Below are 25,026 nucleotides of genomic sequence, written 5' to 3'. Positions count from 1 at the left end.
GCTGACATTTGTGTACTGATTTGTAAGTGCGCAAATTCCTGGTAAGTGTTGTGTAGGGAGAAGAGGTGCCCAGGAGTTACAATCACGACTTAAGATGGTTAGAAAGATATGCTAAAGCAGGTGGGGAACATTTGGCCTGGAGAGCAAAAGATTCCCATACCTATGTAAAACACGAGGAACAAGTATGCAATAATAAGAAACAGGAAGCATTTATCACTGCAACATCACCAAGAGTTCTTCCTCTAAAAAAAAGTCTGCAGAGTATCCCTAACTGTGCTCACTAGTGTGGCAAAGCAGAGAACATGTAAAAACTCACAAGAAGGTATAGTTAACCTTAGGGGGAAGTAATTCTATATTATTATGTCCAGGATGGGAAATATCTACCATGCTGATTCTCTGTGGCATTTCCAAAGTGCAAACACAGTGGCACTTCCAATTGCCAAGCCCTACAAGATTTCAAATGAAAATGAAAATGAAAGTCTTTTTGAGTGGTACTAGATAATCCAGGAATCATGTTGTAAAGCCACAGGATCAGAAGTGGGAAATGATTAGCAATCTGGAGTGAAGAATCTACCCCCACTTTTCCTCCCTTGATCCTGCTGTAGTAATAAGCCGCTTGAATTAAATGCCACAACCCACCCATACCCAGAGTACATGTGATACTACAGTTCCCCGTGTGAGTGAAAGCACTCTTCTAGCATTTTCTATAATTATTGGATGATCCATTTGTCCTTTTATATCACTTCAGTGCAATCAGACTTTCCACTACATTTGTAAGGTATAAGCCAGGGCTGAAATATTGGAAAATCAAAGTGGTGGAAGAACTTCTGTAGAGAAAAGGCTCCATGAGAAATAAGGGTCACAAAATCTAGTGCTGCCTTGTTGGACTGGAAGTTGCTCCTCCTGTGCCCATTGACTGGAAGTGATCCAAGAGTGGTATTCAACTGAACTTTACTCAGAAATTGATGAACATGACTAAGTCAGGCCCAGTAATTTCAATGGGCCTACTCAACTTTGTTGAATACTGCCCTGCCCATTTTGTGGCTCTCTTAAAATGAGCTGGTAACTGCCGCCGCCAGGTACAGTATCAGACGGTCAGGAAACTGAAGTCTGTCATTGGATCTTTACAAATACTAAGAGTGTGTAGAGAGGAGAGCAAATAACTACGAGGTCTTCTAATAGGTAGCTCCTGCAAACACTGCTGTTAAATATAATCTTGGGATTCTATTGCACTGGATTGGCTAGTGCTCTTTCAGTAGTGGAATACCATCACCCCAATCGATTGTATTCTGGTTTCCATCAAAGGAACAGATACAAAGCCAGGACATCCTTTAGGAAAAGGCACCCCTGGAAGCATAATAATCAGTATTACATGCTGCTGCTTATAAAGTCAAGAAAAAATCCAGACCAAGGAGGCTGCTTGTTCTTTATGTCTAAAGAGACATCACACGCTACTCCCCTCTTCTTATAAAATGAAATCCTATTTCAAGCTGGTTTGCAACCATTTACCTATTGCTTCTCCCTTCCCTCCGGCACTTGTGTAGCTTGTCAAATCTCTTTACATCTCCCCCCTCCACTTGAAGGGACACTTTTAACCTCTCCTTTGTTGGAGGCAACTGTGAGGGAATCTAAAAGGTAGACTATGACCCCCATAACTGCTTTCACAGAAGAAGCTGGGCAGCTGCCAGCACAGCTCTTGTGCTATGAATAAGCAGACAAAAGGTGCATTGATTGCTAGCAGAACAGCTTGCCCGCTGCAGCCTTCCTTCCCAGCAATGGTTTGCTTTTTAGTGGAGGGACTTTTTCTGGGTCAGGCTGCAATTTATCTGCTGGGATTGTTCCCCATTAACAAGTGAGGCCAAGCCTGAATCAACAGAAAAGGCACACACAGCTGGGTGCCCAACAATACATATGCCAGGTACTTCACAGCCACAGATGAGTCCTCTTCAAGGTTGTTTACCTTTTAATACTGCATACAGCACACAGGATTCAAAAACAAGAATCTCATTAAAAACAGAATAAACTTGCCAAGATTAGCACAAAAAAATTCTCTGCCAAGTTACTCAGGATGGGCTGGGCAAACACACCATCCAAGGACCATTATGCGGGCAGTTTCTCTTAATCCTCTGCCTAAGAGGCCTCACTGGGCCATCAAAGGGAAGCTTGTGAATCCCAGCACTGTCAAAACCTTTAAAAAAATTTTTTTTTTTTAGGTTTTGCAGAGAAGAGGAGATTTGTGCAGCACTTGGAAAAAGAAAGCCCACTCCTCTTTACAAGAACCCACACATTCCTCTTAAGTTTTCAGGTATGAAGGACAAGATGATTTACGGTACTCTCGCCTTATCCTTATAGTTATTTTTTTAAAAAAATGGCTCCAGGGTGAGGAAGCGTATTATGGGTTCCCTGAGAGCCTGAAGAAAACTTGTAAACAGTATTGCAGATGTGGATTAACTAGGTTTGCAACAAGTCCTCCATTTGTGCTGGTTTTGGAAGGCAACTCCCAGTAACAAAATTATACTTCTGCATGCCAAGTATTGACAAACTGGTCACTGGTCAGTATTGGTAGGGCTTTCCTCATTATCTGACAGAAGGGGGCAAGATCCAAAGCTGTCCTTGTGTTCTGCTACTTATCCATTTCCCCAGCCCAGGAAAGGCTAATCTGCAGCACCAAAAAGACGTATTTGCTCTGCACAGGAAAAATCCAGATTGCTGCAGCATCAGGCTTGGGCTGAGGCAGAATACATGTGATCTGCTTGGAATTCAGGCAGCTCAGTCTCAGGGCAGGGTCCTGTCTTACAAAGGGTCATAAGCCTACAGAAAATTACCCACCCAATTCAACAGGCGTAAATAATCCAGACAACTCTGTGAGTAATAAAGCCTTCCCCACCCCATTTTTGGCTGGCAAACCCATCCATTGAGTTTGAAAACTGAACTGCATGGTGACTTGCTGCTTACACTCAATAAGCCAGCTCTCTCCTTTGTACCATAGTGGGGAACCTTTGCATTTTAAAAAAAGCAATTGCAGCAATTTCATAAGGTTTAAAATGTTTTCTCCCACCTGCAAAACGAAAAACCCACTCCTGTCTGGAAATGTTAAAATTTACTCTTCCTGCCCCATCTATGTAAGGTGGCTTCAGTGATAAAAGTCTCATTATGTGAGAATATTCCTCATCCCCAGTGGCAGTTATTCTTAGGCAGAATGAAGGAAATGCAAGACACCAATAAGCATTACTGTCTTGCTCCAAGTCCCCATCATCCTTCCTCTATAATAGAGATACGTTTGATTTAAGCCTACAGCCAGCGTGGGGTCCCAAACACGAGGCAAGAGTTACACTACTCTGCAAGTGTACAGGACATATCCTACCCCAGGGAACTGCAGAGCTCCTTCTATTGACAACCTCCACTTTTCTTTTTTTATAAAAAGCAAAAGATAAAACCACTCCAGGGGACAAAGGTGTGTGCACACATTTGCAGTGGGGCTTCCCCAGTTGCAGGTAAATAATGCATGTTTAAACACATCAGAGGAGTGAGCTGGGGGTTATCAGCCAGAGAAGCAGACGACATGCTTTCCGTCAGGGACTTTCCAAAACGCTGGTCTCAGGGGGGAAGTAATACTGGTCAGTGAAACTTGGCAACATACAGGATGGCATATTGCCAGGAGCAATCCCTGCACTTTAAAAGGTAACTACTAAAGCATATTGATGGAAGTTCAAGATGCGTATCCTTAAGGTAGTCAAAGCAAGGCAATTCCCCAGTGACACTAAGCTCGCATGCAAATACGTCAGATGCATGTAAACTAGCATTTTACCAAAACGTAGAGGAAGTTTAACAAAACCCAAGCCCACCAGCATCATTCACAAATGGAAGGGAACACACCAGCAGCAGTTCTTCAGCTAGTCTCAACTGTGTGAGCAATAGTGTAGCTGCTATGTGACTTTATCTGCTCTTGTTTAAGGCACCAGAAACACCCAACCCTTGCTACAAGCTCTACACTCTTCCAAAAAACACATTGGCAATGCAATAAACTTTGGGATTTACCTCCCACTCTGGCAGAGGCAGCTTGCTGATGCAGGGCCTAAGTGGATACACAGGTTGAAGGCTCCTGACCCCACCAGGCCCAATTACTGTGGATGCCCTTTTGACTGTCCCCACCTCTAAGCTTCATACCACCTCACGCAAGGAGTGGTGTGTGTGGTTCTGAAAGGGGGTTAACTCCTCCTGGGCAGCTGCCTTTGGGGTATCTTTCTTTTGCCTGGGTGGGGTTGGTGGTGGGAAAGTTGGACTCTGTAAGACAGCATAGATTTCATCCTGGCCAGGTGGGCCCTGGGCTAATCTGTGGAACAGGGGCTTCAGCAGGCCAACAGTCAGCTGGGATGACCCACCTGGGAGAAAGGGAGGAGGATCAAGTTCTGTTGGGGGTAAGTATTGCTGAAGAACGCTCAGGATGTCAGAAGCGCTCAGATTTGCAGGGCAGAGTTCCCACAGCTTGTCCAAGTAAGGGTCCAGGTCCCTATGCTGGGAACACTCTCTCAAAAGGATGGTGAAGATCTCTTTGTTCAGCAAAGGACTTAGCATGGAGAACTTTTCTGCAGCCTCCATCACACGCTGCCATCTCCCATGCTGGATAAGGAGGTCCATGGCCTGCAGGATGGCTTTGGGCCGCTGGCTACATAGCAGGAGCTCAATCTCCATTTCCCCATCTGCCAGAGAGCCCCTGCTCCTCCTTGGCAGCACAGCCAGTGCCCTTTTGTAGAGGGGCACAGCACCCTCGGGGCCCTCCTTGTTTCCGTAAGTCCAAGAGGCACTCATGTACTCTTGGGATAGCCCCACAAACTGAGGCAGCCACTTAGGCTTGAATTGGTGCAGCGAGAGACAGACGAGTTCAAAAAGTGGAACCATCCCATTTAGAGGCCCCTCCTCTTGCTTGCTGAGGCCGGGCACTGATCCCCCCAGGATTTTCTTCCACACATCTGGAGTAGCTCTGGCTACCAGTACTCCATCCCCATTCTGTTGCAGCTGCAGGTGGTTTTGGATGGCCTTCCAAGAGGCCCCAGGGAAGGAACTGAAGATGGCATTCAGATAGGCCAGGTTCTCCTTGTTTAAGTCCAAGTGTAGAAGACGACCGAGCTCCTGCTCCACGAGCGCCTCACCATAGCTCTCCACCTCACTTTCCGAGGCCCCGACCACACACAATTTAAGGAATTCCAGCTTTTGGTAGCTCTGCAGTTCCAGCTGCATTGTGCCCAGCAGTTTGGCGTAAGGCTTTGGGAGGGCCCTGGGACGTTTATCCTTGGAAGCAAGGCTATAGCACAGGATGGAGGAGAGTGCAATGGGAGCCTGGAACATGTCTCCCTTTTTCAGTTTCTCTACGGTGAGCTGAGAGCTGCTGAGGCTCCGCCGCTGATAGTATTTGCAGGCCTCTTCAAAAACCATCTCCACCAGGGTGGGCTCTTCCCTGTCGGTACCAGAGAAGTCAAGGCTGTAGATGCCATTCGGACCCAGGAGCTGCACTTCCTGCTCCTCAGCATGGAAGTCCAAAAAAAGCACTTCCTCCGTGCTCAGGACTTTCTTTTCTATCAACTGCCTGCTGCCCAAGTCCACAAGATAAAGAGCCCCTCCAAAGAAGCAGGCAAGGGTGTCCCCAAAAACCTTCAGCTGGACCTGCTCCCCTGGGGCCAAGGCACTTCCCCCAAAGTCAAAGATGGGTCTCCACACTCCGTCGGGCTGTACCAGCTCCACAGCTCCTGCTGTGCTAACCAGGAGGAGCCCCCTGCGACCAGAGAGCACACAGCTATGGATATCCAAAGGGTCCATGTTTGCCAAGAGTCCCACACAGCCCAAGAGCAGCTTCTTGAAGTCCACTTCACTGCCTGGAAGCAAAGCCTTAGTACAAATGCAGCCTTTGGATGGAGCAGCAATGATGATGTCAGCATTTTCGGGACGCCAGATGAGGACAAACTTGGCTACTCCCTGGAAGGTGGCTGGAGTGGGCAGCAGGAAAACACCAGAGGGTGAGGCGAGCACTCGGTACACAGGGCTGTTGTGCAAGACAATCCTTAAGGGGCTCAGCTGGGCTCCCTGCTCCCCGATCTGAAGGCATCTAGTGCAGATGCAGTACCTGAAGGCTCTCCTCTCAGGCGTCAGCTGGGCGTCCAAGGGGGGCCTCTCCTCACACCACACCAGCTGGGCCCCCCAGCTGCAGATGGAGACAACCCGGGCACGAGCTCCATGGCACAGCTCCAGGCTCTGCAGCAAGTGCCACCCCACTGCGGGCACAAATCGCCAGAGTTCAGTCTTGCCGTGCTCCCAGATGATGGTCAGCACCCAAGGGACAGCTGTCGCGGGGCTTTCCAGGAAAAGCAGCCCCACCACGGGCGGCTGAGGAGGCTGCCAACTCCTCTCCAGGTCCGCCCCGTCGGCGCCCAAGCGCTGGAAGGCCACAACCCGAGCCTGCGAGGCCGGCTGGTTCCACAACAGAAGCAGATGCTGCCTGTCCGGGCTGGCTAAGAGGCGGCTGGGAGCTTCGCCCGGGCGGCCCTGCTCCAGCAGCTCTCGCAGGCAGCGGCCGCGGACGAAGTCGCTCCAGTCCGAGACCTGCCGCAGCTTCATCTCGGGGCGTCCACCGCGGCTGCCGACCACATGGGGAAGGAGCTCAGCGGGACGCGCCGCGGCGGCGGGGCGAAGCTGGCGGCGCCTCACCAACGCGCCCTGCCTCTTCCAGCCGGTCTCCCCGCCGACTCTGGCGCCACTATATCCCCCCTCGACGCCCTTCTTGCTCTCGCCGGGCACTTCCACGTCCTCGAGGAGGGCCCCGCTGCCTGCCTCTGACGCCTCCCGAGTTCCCTTAACTCTAGTCCGCCAGCTCCTGCGTGCCCTGCTCCTCCGCAGCGGTCAGGTCCTGGCACTCCCGGGCTCCGTCCCTCGTCCCGCTGCCCCGCTTCTTCCCTTTTTTCCCCTTCCTCGCGCGCTCTCGGGAGTTGACAGCGGCTCTCCCTTAGGCGCCCCGGGGTCCGCTCCGAGGAGGCCGAGCGCCGCGCCGAGTGCAGGCAGGTCGACCCGGGCGTTTCTCCAGCGAAGCTCTGGGCGCGCGGGCAGCGAGAACCTCGGCGCCTCTCCCCGTCCAGGTCCGAAGGCAACAGCGCCCCGCACAATTACTGCAATCACGAGGCCTCTCGTTTCCGGGCGCAGTCGCTTCCGCGGCCGGGCCTCGGCGGCAGAGCCCGAGCTGCCTCCGGCTCTCTTACTTCCGTCCCTGCCCGATGAGGTTAAGAATCTCACCGCCCCGACTGAGCTGCGGCTCCGGAGTGCAGAAGCAGGCAGAGGAGAGCAGGAGCCCTGCCGGGCCTGCTTTACAGCTCCGCCCTGCGTTAAAGAGACACGTCATTATCATCATTAGTTTTCACTTGTATAGCGCTTCATATTTCGACGGAATCTCTAAGCGGTTTAACTTTTAGAGGAAGGTCGCAGAGTATACTACGAAGGGTGAGAGGACTCAGCAGACCTTTGGCCCCTCAAAATTAGCCGCTTTGCATTACCTGCAATGCATGTTTACTCCGGTGCAAGTCCCATGGTGCTCAGCAGCGTTTACTTCATATAACACTGCAATTTACCGTCGAAGTAAATCACAAGTCAGTGGTTTTTAGGATTGTTGAAAGCGGCAGAAGGCTTCCTCGGGTTTTCCGACAGGAGACCAGTACTGGTTTTATTTAACAGTGCAGTCATAGTTCCCCCTGCTTGAGTGGGCCTCACAGGAAAGTGGCTTTAGGGAAAAGTTGGCAGTCTAAACTTGTAGTAACATGGTGTGCAGTCCACAAACAAATACGTTCATGGCTTGAAGTATACAAAAAGCAGCTTCTAGCCTTGAGAATAAACCCTACTGAAATAAACTGAATTTTCTTCCCATAGGATCAGGCTGCTTTCTTAAACTCATTTATAAAACCTCCACCAAAGTTTACTTCAAAAAGGGGTTCAGTCCTGTGCACCCTTACATTCTAGAACCACTGTGGAACTTACGTTTGAGTAAAGGTGCATAGGATTGGGCTGCATATCTGTCTTGGCTCAGAGAATATTGTGTTCCAGTTTTTCAGAAAGCAACCTCAGTTTTACCTGCATAGGAGTAGTGGGGAATAGGAAGGATTGGGCCCAGCTTGGTGGTTTGCCCTAGGCATCAAGTTGGCCACTATAATAATAATAATAATAATAATAATAATAATAATAATAATTTATTATTTATACCCCGCCCATCTGGCTGGGCCTCCCCAGGCACTCTGGGCGGCTTACATAAAAACCAAAAATACAGTAAAATATCACACGTTAAAAACTTCCCTGAACAGGGCTGCCTTAAGTTGTCTTCTGAATGTCAGGTAGTTGTTTATCACTTTGACATCTGCTGGAAGGGCGTTCCACAGGGCGGGCACCACTACCGAGAAGGCCCTCTGCCTGGTTCCCTGTAGCTTTGCTTCTCGCAATGAGGGAACCGCCAGAAGGCCCTTGGCGCTGGACCTCAGCGTCCGGGCAGAATGATGGGGGTGGAGACGCTCCTTCAGGTATACTGGACCGAGGCCGTTTAGGGCTTTAAAGGTCAGCACCAACACCTTGAATTGTGCTCGGAAACATACTGGGAGCCAATGTAGGTCTTTCAAGACCGGTGTTATATGGTCTCGGCGGCCGCTCCCAGTCACCAGTCTAGCTGCCGCATTCTGGATTAGTTGTAGTTTCTGAGTCACCTTCAAAGGTAGCCCCACGTAGAGTGCATTGCAGTAGTCCAAGCGGGAGATAACCAGAGCACGCACCACTCTGGCGAGACAGTCCGCAGGCAGATAGGGTCTCAGCCTACGTACCAGATGGAGCTGGTAAACAGCTGCCCTGGACACAGATTTGACCTGTGCTTCCATGGACAGCTGTGAGTCCAAAATGACTCCCAGGCTGCGCACCTGGTCCTTCAGGGGCACAGTTACCCCATTCAGGACCAGGGAATCCTCCACACCTGCCCGCCTCCTGTCCCCCCAAAACAGTACTTCTGTCTTGTCAGGATTCAACCTCAATCTGTTAGCCGCCATCCATCCTCCAACCACCTCCAGACACTCACACAGGACCTTCACCGCCTTCACTGGTTCTGATTTAAAAGAGAGGTAGAGCTGGGTATCATCCGCATACTGATGAACACCCAGCCCAAACCTCCTGATGATCTCTCCCAGCGGCTGCATGTAGATGTTGAAAAGCATGGGGGAGAGGACTATGAAAACAGGATGCTGGACTAGATCAGCTATTGGCCTGATCCAGCAGGCTGTCCTTATGTTCTTAAGGATGGTGTGTCTGAACTATACAAATGTGTGTGCTGACAGCAACACTTCTCAGATGAGGTTTCTTGCTTTGCCAAGAGTGGGGCACATTTCCCGTCTTTGTATTTATTTCTTCTTCCGAAGCAAACAAGCAGGGGCAGGAAAAAAATCTGGAATGACAAACACGCCCAGACTATCTGCAGAGCAGGATGAACAGCCGTCTAGTTGCAAATTTCTGCAAATCTGCTGACTGCAAGCAAGCGAACCAAACGTCAACAGTTTGTTCTTATCTAACAGTGAGTATGCGCAGCGGTACATGAAGAGTACACATTTACAGGACAACAAACCAGCTGATTGATTTGATCTGATTAAATTGCATGGATTAATTTGCAGCTAGGGTTTCTTCATGCTTGTGCTGTGTGAGTGTGTAAAAGCACATGGAGGATCCCTCCTGCCTCTGGTGGTAACTGCTTCTTTTACACAGGTTACTTCAAGGTCTTAGGAACGGGGATCAACTGATTAGGGATCTTGGAGGCAAATTATGTGGATGTGGATCCTTTCACTAGTAAAGGAGAAGAGAAGTTTTCCATTAGGAGCATAGCTGTCAACTTTTTCCTTTTTTTAAGGGAAATTCCCTTATTCCGAATAGGGTTCCTCGCAAGAAAAGGAAAAAGTTGACAGCTATGACAGCCTTAAGATTCCCGTACGCAGGACACTGCAACCCTGTAGTACGATTCTTTGCACGTTGACTCTGGAGTAAGCCGCAATATGTTTAACAGAGCTTCCCCCTAGGTAAAAAAGCGCGTGGGATGTAAATACAGTGGATCGGGCTGTGAAAATTACAACTGCTTCCGTACTTTCTAATCCTGGGGTAGATTACAAAAATAACTGGCTGCGGGGAGCCAGTTCTGCTGAAGGTTTCCTTCCCCTCCCCCCATATATGCCCGTGTAAGGCCGGCTCTCGCCTATGCCGTTCGCTTTTCATCCGCACTCAACTCGCACTAGTACCCAGCAGAAGTCGTTCTCCGCAAGGTGGTTGGAGGTGGGACCGGGCAGATAAAGGACGGCGCGCCTGCGTAGTAGGGAGAGGGCGGGGCGAAGTCTGACTCGGTGGCGCATGCGCGCCGAGAGGCGGTCGCTCCGCTCAGGTAACGGGGGCTATTTCGCTCCCTTCCTTTTAGGGTCCGGCCTCGGTTGCGCCCCGCGCTGTGTAGTTAGGCTGCGCCCTTTGAGGCTAGGGAGGGAGCCGCCAGGGTGCGAAGTTGGGGTGGCGGTGGGAGAGGACGTAGCGGCATTGCCTGGGGTCGGGGGGCAAAACACGACTGGGAGGGAGGCGTGTTGGGGTGCAGAGGGGGACTTTTGAGGAGGCTGCCTGTGGGGCGCTCTTGGGGGCGTGTTTAGGGAGAAGGGCCTGTGTACGTGGGATAGGGGGACGTACCTGGGATGGGAAGAGGAGAGCCCCGTTTACAGTGGAGGTGAGTTGGGGTGGGGCAGGGTGGGGCGGGAGGAAGTAGGTAGGTGCCGCTGCTCAGGAGGCAGTTTTATGCATTTCCTGCTCTAGTCATCTCCCCCCACTCCTCTTTTCTGTTGTTAAGCGCTTTCCCCTTCCTGCACCCCTGTTGCAGTAGTATGGAAGAGGGAAGAGCTCTCATTTGGGGGCAGGTGAAGTGTCTTGTTCTGCTGTTGCCCACACGCTTAAGCTTCCACGTGGTTCCCTGCCCTCATAATTGGGACCAGTGTGCTCTTTCTTCTCTTGTTTCCACATATTTTGATAAAAGATTGGCTTCCCTGCCCCAAATCTTGTTTCTGTATGGGGTCCATTCTTCATAGATCATGTAACACAGAGTCGATTCCCAGCTGTTGGAGATGACTAAATTAATATTCTTCAAGGGTGGATTCCCTTCTTTTCTTAGCCTTCCAGGGTATACCTATGGGCACAGTGAAGACTGTTAATAGGTTCGTAGTTGGCTCCTATGTTTATAGCTTATACCATCACAGTGCATGTATGCACTTTGTTATGTGTTCACAGGAAAGCTGAGTGATTATAGCAGCTGGGTGCACAAGAAAGTGTACACATGCATTACAATACATATGTGTTGTCCACTTTCTTTGATGATCTATGTATTTGTTAACTCCCACACAGAAGTAGCTCCGTGTTGGGGTTTTGCAATGTCTGAAGCTGCTCCAAGTGTGCTTGCACATGTTAATAAAATCAAACAACTTCTCAGAAATATTGCAATCTGCATGTGCCACTTGTATTCATTTTAAAATATACCTGTGTTTTGATTTCTTCGGTCTATGGTTTTTTTGGGTCACACATAACCAAGTGAGGGAACGTAAAATTGAAATGATGAACACTTGCTTAACGGCAAGGCATATGTTTTAAAAATGACTTATAAAATACCTTATGCATTTCCCCATTTCATAAAGCAAACGCTTTGAAGTAAAAGAGAAGCTGCAGAACTTAAAACCACAGTTGATGTGGTATTCATGATGACCCTTTTCTTTATGCATGAAAGTAGCCATAAGGGAAATAGGAAAATGCACATGGGGTTACAGCTAGGTAACTATGGCTTCCCTCCTCCAGCAGGCCATTCCCTTTCTACACACACACCATTTCTGCCCTCCTTTTCACAAACAATATTCTGTGGTTACTGAGAATTTTCTGCCCTTATTGGCGGTTTTTGTTTTTAAATTGTTTTATATCTGCAACCCTTGGAGTTCCCTTGAATGATCTGATTCTTCTCTCATATTTCTCTGTGTTCTTGTTACTTTTCCTGGCATTCCCCACTTGATTTCACTATTAGTAATTTCATCATCATCTTGTGCCTTCACTCGATGCAACCCCTTATATCCCATCATAATGAGTATCTGTTCACATAATCCCAACACTGTGCTTTGAAAGTGTATTAGCATTTATTCAAAGGTAACAGATTCCATGCCTGCCAACCTAGCAGTTCGAAAGCACCTCCGGGTGCAAGTAGATAAATAGGGACCGCTTACCAGCGGGAAGGTAAACGGCGTTTCCGTGTGCGGCTCTGGCTCGCCAGAGCAGCTTCGTCACGCTGGCCACGTGACCCGGAAGTGTCTCCGGACAGCGCTGGCCCCTGGCCTCTTAAGTGAGATGGGCGCACAACCCCAGAGTCTGTCAAGACTGGCCCGTACGGGCAGGGGTACCTTTACCTTTTACCTTTAACAGATTCCATGGTTTACATTTTGTGGTAGCTCTGACACAGATTAGAAGATTTCCTCATGGTTTTTATTTCTGTAACAACTTCTCATTGAAGCTTTGTTTAAATAATTAACATTTGTACATAATGAAGGGGAGCTGAAGTTGTAAGAGTACAGTTAACTTAAAAGACAATCTGCATTCATGCCTAAGTAGGAATTTGGACCCATTCCTCTCTAGTTCAAGAGGTAACATTGCCCACCAGCTCACATTCCAATTTGATTAGAGGTTTGTGTCCCAGTGTTGATGGTTAGTTTATTATAATTGAGATTGATTGGCCTGGAGAATGGTCTGAAAGTCCCTGGCACACTTTTGCCGCAAGTACGAAGCAGAATTGGCTCTATCAGGAAAGAGTAGACAGACTACAGACTTGGCAAATATTCTTTGTTCTTTATTAGAGTCCCAATATCTATTAACCAGAGCCAGGAGCAAAAGACATACAGTTATAATTAAAGAAGAGGGTGCCTCTGAGTACATTCTGAGCCCAGGAATTGGTTTTCAGTACCATAACTGAATTAAGCTCACAACCCTTTCACAGAAAAGTGCATTCCTGGTTAGCGTTCTTCATTTCTGCAGCCTAATTTAGGTGTGAAAAGTCATCTTGTTGCTATTTTTAAACAACTGGGAGTCAGGAATGCTTGCTGATTTATTGCAAATTGTCTAGAGATCTATCAGTAGATTCCAGTCTACACTCTTCCCACCCCTGCTATAAGGGGTGGATTCTTGGGAATCCTTTGTAAGCTGTTCAGAGGCTCTGATGTAGAGGGACATCTTATATTATGCTTCCAAATATCATAAATAAAACTGCATATTTGTGACTGATATGTCTAACTCTTGTCTGTTTGTCCGTTTGTCTGCCGTTCTCTAGAAGTAGTTGTGGTTGGTTATGCCAACAGTGTCTATTTTATTTTTCCTTCTCTAATTCTTTTCCTTTCTTATTTTGCTTCTGTATTTTCCCTCTCTGTGTTAGTAAGATCAGTCGGTTGGGTGTTTTTGTGGTGGAGGGATCTGAAACACGTGAGCTAAAGTTGCTGGGCAGTGAATCAAGTCATTGTCAGGCAGGTTTTAACCTGAGAGTCGGAACATGGCAGGACAGCAGGGGTTCTTGCATTGCAAACTTGATCTTATTGTATTCCTTTCTCCCTTTCTCTTTGTATTACAGAAGTAGTAGCTGCTTCACATGGGGACTTCTTAGACACTGAGCTGTACAAAAGATCAAAATTGTAAGTGCTGATTCTAAGGAAGGTACTTGTATCACACCTGTAACTAACTTCTGTAAGATGCTTTGCTTTCTTGGGATAAGAAGTTTGAAATTCAAAACTGGCTACTTCATTACTTCAGCTGTAGGTTTCAGGATAATAAAATAATGTTACCCCCCCCACTGGCTGTGGAGTGTGTTTGCAACTTAATATGAGGCAGTTGGAGTCTATATTGCTTACAAACAAGTGGTTTCCTTAGTTCCAATTAGTTCTAGGTGTGCAAATGTATTCCTGGATGTGGGGTCGCAAGAGGCTTAATTTATAGGCACTGAGGCCATTCTGAGGTTATTGTGGGCTTAATTTTGTTCCCTTGTAGATCAGTTTTAAACTCTGGCAGTAGAAAGAAATGAGCTTGCCTCTGAATATCATTTGCCGGGAATGGGAGAGTGCTGTTGCAGGCATGCCTTGCCTAGGGGCTTCCCTTTGGCATCTGGTTGGCTACTGAGACCAGAATGGTGGACAAGATAAGCTCAGCAGAGTTCTTCTTATGTAGTTTCAGTCATGGGATGAGACTGCAAGTTATGACAGGGAAACATTGCACTGTAAAATATTAGGTTTAGAACAGAAAATTCTATTTCTAGAAATATTCCAGTTTCACCATATAATTGTATGGTGCCATAGAGTATTTCCTGATTTTAATGTCATCTCTGCAAAAGTCAATGTTTAATCTCGCTTCTTCTTTTTTAGTCTTTCTGCATAATATGAGATAAGAAGAAATTAATGTATCTGGCAGCAGCTGTGTATGTAGCTGCTCTGTGTCATGCCCTGTTGCTCTGTTGCCTCTTTTCTTCTCTGTCTGTTACAGCAGGCCGAAGGGGCTGAGGAAAGCAGAGGGGTGGTGATGCAGGAACACAGCAGCTGCGTACTCTGACATTGCTTCAGTGGGTTTCAGTCTGTGGTGGCAGACATTACTTTGGGTCTGGTCTCTGGCTGTCAACAGTGACTAGAGAGAGAAGTTGGAGAGGTTCACAACCAGGGCATAACAATCTCCTTCTCCTGTTTGTTGGTAGCACTTAGGGCATTATTTGAAAATCGGAATCTGTCTGACTGTAATTCTCCCTGCCCTGTCCCACCCTTGGGTATTGCATACTACGCGGTCAAGCTTTTAAAAAAGTTGCTCTGGATTGGGATGCTGGAGGAATGCTATAACCAATTCCACCTATTGATCTCTCTTGCTCAGCCCCTTGGTGGACCCTCAGATGTTGAAGACTTTGGGGATGCATTTCAATCTGCTAGAATTATGATGCTGTGTTTGTTTGGAAACATGGTAATAGCTTGTTGAAATAAGCAGCTACTTTTCTAAAACTGAAGAAGAATGAAGGTCTGTACGAGTGATTTCTGTAGATCACGAGACCAAAAAAGCCCTTCAAGTTTTAGAATGAGAGGGTATTTGTACTTTTTGTTAACAGCTTTCCACATGTTACTTTGGATTCTCTAACGTAGGCAGCTATAAGATAGAAGAGACAGTCTTAATTGTTGCCTCTAGCAATTTCCCATATGCATGTGTACTCTGTCTAGTTTAGGACAGCCTGTGTCCCAGTTCTAGCCTTGTTGAAAGCGTGAACTTATCTGCATGATTGTGTTACCTGTCTGTAGCTTCTTTGCTCTCACTTTACAAAGGGATGTAGAATATTTTGCTTTCCTGGGCACCCAACACAAGAACTGAAATCTGTTACTCCTGACTAGGTGTACAAGGATGTTCTTTAACCGCATGAAATAACTTTGAACCAGAAGTATGGCTTGTTGTTTTAGTAGTGGTGACATGGTGTGATTAGTTGTATTCCCGGTAGACTACTCGGAGTATATGGACATAAGTGTGTCCTATTGATCTTGCTCCGACTTTGTGATTTTTGTCGCAAAAATCTTTGAGTCTGACAAACAGAATGTTGTGCTACTGGTATCGCCTTCCTACAACTTTCTGGGTCGTATTCAACCAACTTGTATTCAGAGTAGACCCCTTGAAATTAGTGACCATGGCTAACTTAGGTCCATTAACTTCAATGCATCTACTCGGAATAAAAGTTAATTAAATACAACACAGAAAATTACAAGAAGGTGATGCCAGTAGTGCATTGCACTACCTGCTAGAGATTGGCATTGTGTTCCAAAGGTAACAATGGTGAATGTTTCTACACCTGCCCCTTTAGACCAGACAAATGTGTGGAAGAAATGTCCTGCTATATGACCTGCTTCATATGCCTGATGTTTGCAGAAGATAAATCTCTGTGTGGTAGGCTGAAGCTAATATATGTCAGTCACTGGAAATGCTCATGAAGGAGAAAGTTGTGGTATTTTCTCTCTATTGTAAGCAGTTGAAATGAGGAGCTCTTTAGGCGTTGCAGATGTGCTACCATGTTTGTGCTGCTCTGTGCATTATTTATTGTGCCTAAATGGAACTGCCATATGCCCCAGCTTCTGCTTTATCTCTATAAGTCTATGTCAGCACAGATGCTAGTTGCTTTAAATCCAGTAATCCTAGTATTGGGGTGAGGGCTGGTAGTTTACCCCAGGAAAGGAGACTTTTGCAAAGTGTATGTAGGCTATGGGATTGTAGGGCAGTGTGACACTTTCTTTGTGACTTCTTGCTCACGAGAGGAAAGCAAACTTTTCAATAATGGTAGAGAATAGTTGTTGAATAGAAAATATTCCTTTGGGCCAATTTCTATGTTAAACAAAGGTGTGCTTATCATCATTTGTACATGTTTAGAATTTCAGTCAATGCTAACTGCCTGGAGCATGTAGCTACATAATATATTTCTAAATGTGTATCTGTGGCTTGTGTGCACTGCATTTTTATATTAACAGGTACAGATTTTTGTGTGTATAAGATTGGTGTGAAGTTGTGTTGCAGGATTCCTAATTTAGCAGGACTTCTGATACAACTATAGTGCTCAGTAGACCAATTTCTACTTTCTTAGGTGCTAAATTTATACTTCCTGCTTGGGGTTTCCTGTTTGGGACTCTGGCTTAGCCAGATATTTGTTGGGTTACTTTTGACAAGACTTTCTCTCCAGTTCCTCACCTTTTTAAATGAATCTGTAATCTTCCATGCTCCACACTTTCGCTTTCTGTCCAGAATACCTGATGTGAAATGATTCCTGCAGCAGGTATAAGAAGAAAACCATTGCATATAAAAAAATCATGTGCAAATCTATTTTGTATTATGCACATTTGGACAAATGTACACTTGCATTTTATTAAACTTATTTTTTGTACATTTTCCTCCTATGTAGAAAAAATATGTGTGAGGCAGCCCAGAGGAAATTAAGATGGTTGTAATGTAGTTAATAGCTATAAAGTGCCTTGTAAGCTCTAATTTTTTTTTAAAGCAGAGCATAACCTGGAAACTTGTGAATGCTGTGGAAATTAATCTTGAGAGAGCTTCTCTGAAATGTGGCATGTCTCTCTATCCATAGATTGTAAGCCATGGCGCAAGCTGAGAAGAAAGGCGGATTGCTCCGGAAATCTTCAGCTAGTAAGAAACCCTTGAAAGAGAAGGTTGTGCTAATGTATGATGAGATCTTTACGGTAAGGATTGGAGTTTGCTCTCCTCATTGTGGCATTTTGTTCAGCTGCAGGATACATTTTACTATGCTGAAGTAGTCCCATTGGGAAGTGTAACACAGGTTGCCCTAGAGCTGTGCCTTATTGCATTATCTCTGGTTTCGTCTCTTAGTTTAGTATTAGTAGTATCTAGTATTAAGAATAAGAAGGGGAATGCAGTGAATTCTGCCCCTGGGTATGCTTTTACTTTCCTGCTTTGAGGTGAGTATATCTGTACAGCAGGAGATTTCCTCATTTAGAATTACCTCTGCAGGCTCTACCATTGATAAACTGCGGAAGAATATATGGTGTGTCTCAGGGCCCATTTCTGCATGCTGTTTCCTGTTTTCCTGGACCTAGAATGGTTATAATATTGCTATAAGGACATCCATATTTTGTATCCACAGTGGCCATTGTAACAGGAATTACGTTCTCTTTCAGACAGAAGATCCCAGTAAATGCAGTCCTCGGTTTTGGGAGGAGCTCTTCCTCATGAAGGTAATATGCCAAAGATCAAAAACATCCACTGTCTTCTAATCATCTCTTCATGTTTACTCATCTATGTAGCAATTTTCCACCTTTCGCCATGTCCTCAGTGACTCCATGAATTGGCTTTTCCCTCTTCCCTTTGTCTTGACAGGTGAACTTGGAGTACCTGGAAGGGAAGCTGGAGTCTCTAGATGGTGAAGAGCTGATGAAGATAAAAGATAATATTAACTGTTTGTTCCAGCGCTGCATCCGGGCTTTGGGAGAAGAACATCCTATCAGAGTGGTCAATGCATTACAGGTGCTGTACTCTACATTTTGTGTCTTCAGTGGAGCTAAACCCAGGAACAGGCAGCTAATGACAGTTGTATCAGTGTTGATGAAGGAAAGAGTCCACTTCGCATTAAGATTGACTAAGATACATGTCAGTTCAGTGTGCTAGACCAAAAATCCCCTTCGTTAGCATTTATATAATAATAAAATGGTTTTTCTTCTTTGCTACTTTGTTGGCAGTCAGGAGAGTAATTGGGAATGAATCTATGTAAGCATATTTCAAGTTCCAAAACAGGCAAGCATACTAAAAATGCAGCCTGCATGGACATGGAAGAGAGTGAAGACTATGTAATATGAATCCGCTGTGTTATACTAAATCAAAGTAAACATCTTCCCAAAATACAGCTGTAAGGGTCTAGGGCATATAATAATAGGCCTTTGGTGCACTGAAAGCTTTCTCACAGTTCTAGTGTTTTTCTCTTTCCAACACAGACGCTGTGTGCACTGATCCGTGGAGTTCATCAGAAGAACAAATCCACATCTGGCTTTGACATCATCAACATGTTAATGGGTTTTGACAAGGCTGAACTGTGTATGAAGGTGAGGGCTAGCTAGAGTGCAATAAAAGAAAGTGCTGCCGGTGAGGGTTAGGGAGACTGCAATAAGAGGCAATGGTGTGCTTGTGGAAAAGACATGTTAATCCATTGTTAAATATATTGGTTACAGTGTCTCCCATAGTATTAAAGGTCCTGGCCAAGGTATGGACAGTCTCATTTCAAATATAGTTGATATCTGCATGCAACCTCATGCGTTGCTTATATTTCTGCTAGCTTTCTTTGTCCTCTGAGTACTGGTAACAGAGAAGAAATAATGGCATATAGTGCTTTTTGCACAAATGATGTGTTGACTTTTAGACACTGTATAACTATCTATAATGAGGCTGTGATTTGCAACTAGAGGGCAAAAATAGAAATCCTTTAAAATGCTTCATAACTAAATGTATCACAGCTGGGTTTTCTTTTGTGTGGGGGGAATTAGCTCCATAAGGAAGCAAGGCTAATTACAGTATAATAGCACCTTGCTTGAGAATTACAGCATAATCAGATCAGTGCAAGGAAGCCCCACTCAAGGATCCTTCATGCGAGCACTGGCACTTCACTCTCAGGCTACTCTGTGCAACCATCTGGGCGTACATTTTTATTTCCTTTTGTGAAATCAGCTGAGATTCTGAGGGAACAAAATTGTGTGTCACCATCCACACTGTGTGGTTTGATTTGATGAAGCACAGTTTTAGGCAGAACTGTTGCTTTAATTTGTTGTGGTTATCTGCCTTGGGAAATGTATATTTGGTAATATTTATGTTTTAGATGATGGGACAGAATACCTTTTAAGAATACCTTCTAGAGATGGAAGTAGTTAAACAGATTTATTTATTAAAGACATTTGTACACAAATCCACCCCATAAAAAACTCTAGGCAGCTAACAACAAAATCAAAACACGATTTAGCAAATTAAAATATAAGTTACGAAAAGTTAAGAATTTTAAAACACCAAGACCAGCAGCAGAGTAGAAGTTATTCCAGAGTATCAGATGAAAACAAATACAAGTAAAAGAGCAGTCTACAAACAAAGAACATTCTTTAAATGGACAGCTTTTATTAGCTTTTGTAAAGCCATTACAGAGGGGACCAGACATAATAGTATGTATTCAAGGCAGCTTCATTTAGACCAGAGTTGGAGAACCTGTGGTCCTCCAGATGTTGGACTGCAACTTCCATCATCTCTTACCTTAGCCATGCTGGCTGAGGCTGATGGGCATTTGAAGTCAACCATATTCAGAGATCCAAAGGTTCCTCATTCCTGACCTAGAATTTTACTGACATAGATCCTTCCCATTAAGGATCATGATTAAACTCTGTGGGGAAGGGCCATAGCTCAGTGGCAGAGCATCTGCCTTGCATGTAGGTGGTCCTAAATTCGATCCCTGACATATCCAGGTAGGGCTAGGAATGTCCCCTTCTTGAAGTCCTGGAGAGCCATTGCTAGTCAGTGTAGACCAGGGGTAGTCAACCTTTTTATACCTACCGCCCACTAATGCATCTTTCTTGATGTTAAAATTTCCTTACCACCCACCAGTGCTCGATGGAAGGACGATTCAGCTTGTGCCGTAGAACCCCCTACCGCCCTCCTAGAATTCTGAAATGCCCACTAGTGGGCAGTAGGGGCCAGGTTGATAACCCCTGGTGTAGACAAGACTGAGCTATATGGGCCTGTAGTCTCACTCAGGCTAAAGCAGCGTCCTATGTTCCTAGTACTGTATTGGGTACAGCGTCCATGTGGGGGCTGTGAGAAGCAATGGATATGCTGTGGTTCATAGTAACTTTCCCCCCTCTAGAATCTGATGGAGAGTCTGGATGCTCTGCTATGTGCAGAAGGCTCTGAAAGTCTCAAGAATTTGTGCCTGAAGCTATTACTCTGTTTGGTGACTGTAAGTAATAGACAATAGAGAGTCAACTATAAAAAGCATGCACTTTCAAAACTTGGAAATTGTTATTTGTGAATTAGCAAGGAATTCTTAATTTCTAAGGCAGAGGAACTTTCAATTCCAGTTGATCAGTATTCCTGTTATAGAGATGGCTGCTGTCTAAATTACAGTATTGGATATATAAGTATTGTGTTAGTATATTTAATGTGAAACCTCTTTTCCTGTCACAGGCAGGAATGTACTCTTATGTGTAGACCCTGTTTTAAGATTGTTCAGCGTATGCATCTCATGGAGGGAAGTTTGATGATACCCTTAATTATTTTAGGGAAGATTTACTAATTTACAGAGAGTTTTGTATTTGTTGCTGATGTCTACCAGTGAGGAATTGGTTTCTTTTGTTGCAAGTTTGTATTGTTTTTCTTTCTTTACAAATGTCTGTCTTGTCTATCCTATCCTACAACTTTTCCCAATAGCTAATAATAAACAAGGAAAATCACCTTGAGGGCAGGGTGAGAGGTAGACCAACCCATAATTAATGGAAGTATGTGAGCTTCTGTACCTCAAGCACATCCCTAAAGCTCTGCCAAGTAAAGTGTTAAGTTTCAAGAGTCTCTAGCCTAAGCCATATTTTCTAACACAGATTTTCAGCTTCCCTCTATCGAGCTCAATGGTAGGAATGTAGCAAGAAGCATTGTGATGAATCTTCTGGTGTTGAAAATACTGATTTTATTACTAGCAATATTTAGAAAGCACCCATAAGGATAGAAGATAGCCCAGAACAAAATGGTTCAGGGGAAATTATATAAGTGATAAGATAGCATTAATATTGTACTGAGTAAAATCATTAAAGTGGATACCAAAATCAGTAACTTCACTGTAGCCCTAGTACATATGCCTAGAACCCACAAAGAATGGGCTTCATTACACAGAATATGGGAGAGTTTCGGTAATTGAGAGCACTGCTTCTTGAAACAGGAGACAACAAAAATACTGTGGAGTGGTGGGTGCAGTTAAGTAATTTTGCAAGGGTAGTAGTAGATAAGAGCATGTTTTAAGTTTGTTGTCACTTCCAGAAACTTCTTTAAAACACCCACCCCCTTTGATTCTCAATTCAGGTGACAGATAACATCAGTCAAAACACAATTCTGGAGTATGTGATGATTAACAGCATCTTTGAAGCTATCTTACAGGTAAGTTCCACCCCCCCTAAAAAAAACAACAAATCTCTGGGCAGTTAAATTTTCCATTCTTCATAGCTATAAATAGTGCAGTTCCTGTGATCTTGCTTAAATGGAAATTTAAGATGAATGCCAAGTAGCATGTTAATGTCTCTCTTGCTTTAGTCTTTCTGTTTTTGTTTTGGTCAGGGTATACATATTAGAAGATTTCATTCAGATCTTTTATAAATCTGGCACTGTGAACCTAATTCTCTAATAAGCTACGACAAGTAATTTTTTTTAGTGCAGTCAGCTTAAGTCTGTACCCAGCTATTCATTCCCTTCAAATGTGCTGATTCTCTTCAAGGTAAAATTTTCATTTGAATTTGCTCTATACAAATGGGGATTGTCAAGGCCTTTTTAAAGTTGTATGGATTCATTTTGGAAACAGACTTTGGGTCTGTTTGCCTGTTGTTTATCTACATCTTTTTAGTTCAGGTGTCTAGAATCACTTTGTTCTTTGCAGCATAGAACAGTAGTTAATCTAAGTTGTTCCTTTTCTTGATTTTAGATCCTCTCCAGTCTCCCCAGTCGCAGGGAACATGGTTATGAAGCTGTTGTCCTGCTTGCCTTATTAGTAAACTACAGAAAATATGAGGTGAATAATTCATGTGGAAAACGTGTACCTTACCCCTAGGGCACGCATGTCCAAAGTCTGAATGAATTTTATTATTTTGGTCACAGACCAGTTCCAGCCCACATACAATATCAAGGAAGCCATAAAAGACAATAGGAATACATTTGAATTTGCAATTAGGTATAACAGGGACAATACAGATATAGCAACAGTTTAAAAATATATACAATGGTACCTCAGGTTAAGTACTTAATTCGTTCTGGAGGTCCGTACTTAACCTGAAACTGTTCTTAACCTGAAGCACCACTTTAGCTAATGGGGCCTCCTGCTGCTGCTGTGCCGCCGGAGCACAATTTCTGTTCTCATCCTGAAGCAAAGTTCTTAACCTGAAGCACTATTTCTGGGCTAGCAGAGTCTGTAACCTGAAGCGTATGTAACCCGAGGTACCACTGTAAATTAAAACTTAGTTATTAACATATAACCTAAAATTATCATTTAAGGCTTGTTCCCCAAGTTTTATGGCAATTGCACAGAATTTGGCTACCCTTAACGTGATCTCGGGATCCTTGTCCTCTGCCAGGGATTTTAGACATTGAAGTTCGGAATCATTTGGAGATTTTTGCATAGCAGGGGTAATAAATACTGAGCGTATATCCCCGTAGAAAGGGCAGCGTAAGAAGGCATGAGAGACAGTTTCTACCTCCATCAAGCCACAGGGGCAGACTCATTCCGCGTATGGTTTACCCTCGAATCTGTCCTGCAATAAGGCAGATGGCAGCACGTTGAATCTTGCGAGGGTAAGTGTCTGTATTTAGGTGTTTGTAATTTTGACAAATAAATTGCTGGGGTAAATCCTCTCCCATTATCTTTTATTGCTGGGTCTCGCTCACGTGGCATTGCAGTTCCACATCCCAAATTCATTGGCAGATTATTGCTCTAGCTTTCTCATAACCTACAGCTATCAGGGCCTGTGGGGGAAAGCCTCTTAGCTTTTCATGCAGTGTAGCTTTCCATTTGGATTGGTAGGAATCCAGTAGGGTTAAAGGTGCCAACCCAACAGGGAAAAAGATAAGTTTTAACCAGTAATGGATCTTCAGATTCCATATCTGAGCGCCAACAGGGATTTGCCCGACTTCCAGGTGGACAGCTATGTTAGACACACAAGAAGGGATCCCTAGCAGGCAGTGATACAACTTAGTTTGGAATCATTCTTAAGGGAGCAAGGTTTAAGAAGCTGCAGATCTGAGAGCCATATGTCAGTTGTGTTAATATTTTTGCAGGAAAGACCTGGGAGGCTTTTCCATAGAAAAATGTTATAATAGCTTTGGTAGATCTTTGGGCATTTACAATAGTATTTTTAACCTGATAATGCCACGGGCCCTTTTCCTGGAAGGTTAAACCCAGGTATTTAAAAGATGATACCTGTTCAATAGGTCGATTGTCAATTCTCCATTTGTGTCTCATTCCTTTTTTAGAGAACACAATAATTTTCGATTTGCTATAGTTAATTGTTAATTGTATGGCATTACAATAAACAGTGGGAGATCTTAGACATTTTCTTAGGCCTACACAGGAGAAGAAAATTAGAAATGCATCATCCACATATAAGAGAACCGGGAGGGGTGTACCAGCCAATTTAGGGGGGTGGGCATTTTCTTTCTCCATGTTTCCTAATAAGGAGTTAATATAGAAGTTGAATAAAGTAGGCGCGTTGGACACAGCCTTATTTAACTCCACGGTAGGTTTGGATTTCCTTGGATAAATGGCCTTGTCAGTCACACCTAACCCGGACCCGAGTGTTTTCGTATAAACTGCGGATGAGACACAGTAGATGTCTGTCTATGTTTGAGGTGCTTAGTTTTTCCCAAAGCCTATCTCGTGATATTAAATCCGGCCCAACGGTCAATTTAATCCAGTCCCTGTGGCAGTTTATTTCCTGGGGTAAAATCCTCCAAAAAGCTCAACAACTTTACAACTTTGGTCGGCCCTCACGCATGTTCACTTCATCAAATCTGGCCCTCTTAGAAAAAAAGTTTTGGCACCCTTGCCGTAGGGGTTTACAAAGTTTGTTTGGCGTTAGTTGTCAATTAAAAAATGGTGGTTGCCAGGACTCTGTCCCTTTTCCAAGGGGCAGATTCCTGCCCTTGAAAGCATCATGCACGGCCAGGAACAATTCCACTCTCCTAGGGTGGCAGATTGTTTCTGCAATTCTGCTGCAAGTGCCTTGAAAGTGCATTTCAAGTGCCTTGAAAGTGCATTATGCTCCAAGTGCCTTGAAAGTGCATTATGAAAAGGAGCCCCATTGGTTTTCTCCAACTTCTTTGTTCCTGGGAAACAGTATAGCTGCAGGACAGTCCCCATCTCTCTCTCGTGGGTTTCAAGCTGGAGTGGAGTTCTGGGACTTTTTCTCCTGAGGTGCCTCAGAAATACAACAACGAAATAAGCAGCAGCCTTTCTCTCAACCTTGTAGTAAGAGAGGTAGGTAGGGATTGTCGGCACAGTTGCATTCCAGTTACAAGGTTGGGAGGAAAGCTGGTAGTTGTTGCACTCACCAGGTGAGGATAGTGAGTGGAATTATCGACTCTTGTCCTGGTGCGCTAGAATGTGAGCTAGAGCATGTTGAAAAATTGTGTCCTGCTTACATCCAGATGAAAAGTTTTGTACTGTATCCATTT

At 44.9% G+C, this 25,026-nt stretch overlaps 2 protein-coding genes and 2 long non-coding RNA genes across 7 annotated transcripts in view; 1 reads left to right on the top strand and 3 right to left on the bottom strand.

Moving 5' to 3' along the window:
- Positions 1-25,026, bottom strand: part of LOC307216861 — a 330,476-nt gene that overhangs the window by 54,992 nt on the left and 250,458 nt on the right. The window lies entirely within an intron of this gene.
- HPS6 (HPS6 biogenesis of lysosomal organelles complex 2 subunit 3) lies at positions 1,946-7,559 on the bottom strand. The gene has a single exon (XM_079977428.1). It carries the CDS (start codon positions 6,607-6,609, stop codon positions 4,162-4,164), a length of 2,448 nt encoding a protein of 815 aa, XP_079833554.1. The 5' UTR covers positions 6,610-7,559; the 3' UTR covers positions 1,946-4,161.
- The window catches only part of ARMH3 (armadillo like helical domain containing 3), a 132,526-nt gene continuing 116,953 nt past the window's right edge, over positions 9,454-25,026 (top strand). Inside the window, exons 1-8 of one of the 3 annotated variants that reach the window (XM_079977434.1) lie at positions 9,454-9,577; positions 17,186-17,297; positions 17,754-17,810; positions 17,953-18,099; positions 18,564-18,671; positions 20,468-20,560; positions 21,673-21,747; positions 22,286-22,372. In XM_079977434.1, the coding sequence (XP_079833560.1) occupies positions 17,196-17,297; positions 17,754-17,810; positions 17,953-18,099; positions 18,564-18,671; positions 20,468-20,560; positions 21,673-21,747; positions 22,286-22,372 (669 nt within the window). In that variant the 5' untranslated portion in view covers positions 9,454-9,577; positions 17,186-17,195. Of the gene's footprint in view, positions 9,578-10,387; positions 10,430-13,682; positions 13,734-17,185; positions 17,298-17,753; positions 17,811-17,952; positions 18,100-18,563; positions 18,672-20,467; positions 20,561-21,672; positions 21,748-22,285; positions 22,373-25,026 lie in introns of those variants that run through there. The other 2 variants (XM_079977435.1, XM_079977433.1) reach the window with 2 other exon arrangements.
- The window catches only part of LOC307216863, a 31,637-nt gene continuing 19,491 nt past the window's right edge, over positions 12,881-25,026 (bottom strand). Inside the window, exons 2-3 of one of the 2 annotated variants that reach the window (XR_013839347.1) lie at positions 16,792-16,867; positions 12,881-13,713 (exon numbers count right to left, since the gene is read on the bottom strand). This is a non-coding gene — a long non-coding RNA (uncharacterized lncRNA). Of the gene's footprint in view, positions 13,714-14,297; positions 14,713-16,791; positions 16,868-25,026 lie in introns of those variants that run through there. The other variant, XR_013839348.1, reaches the window with a different exon arrangement.

The sequence above is a fragment of the Podarcis cretensis genome (assembly GCF_951804945.1).
Source record: "Podarcis cretensis genome assembly, chromosome: 5".
In the NCBI taxonomy this organism is placed as follows: Eukaryota; Metazoa; Chordata; class Lepidosauria; order Squamata; family Lacertidae; genus Podarcis; species Podarcis cretensis.
The sequence above is the reverse complement of the archived record's forward strand: the minus strand, read 5'-3'. Positions and strand labels throughout refer to the sequence as shown.

Coding starts and splice junctions, on each gene's coding strand:
- HPS6 (XM_079977428.1), bottom strand. CDS start 6,609: ATGAAGCTGCGGCAGGTCTCGGACTGGAGCGACTTCGTCCGCGGCCGC.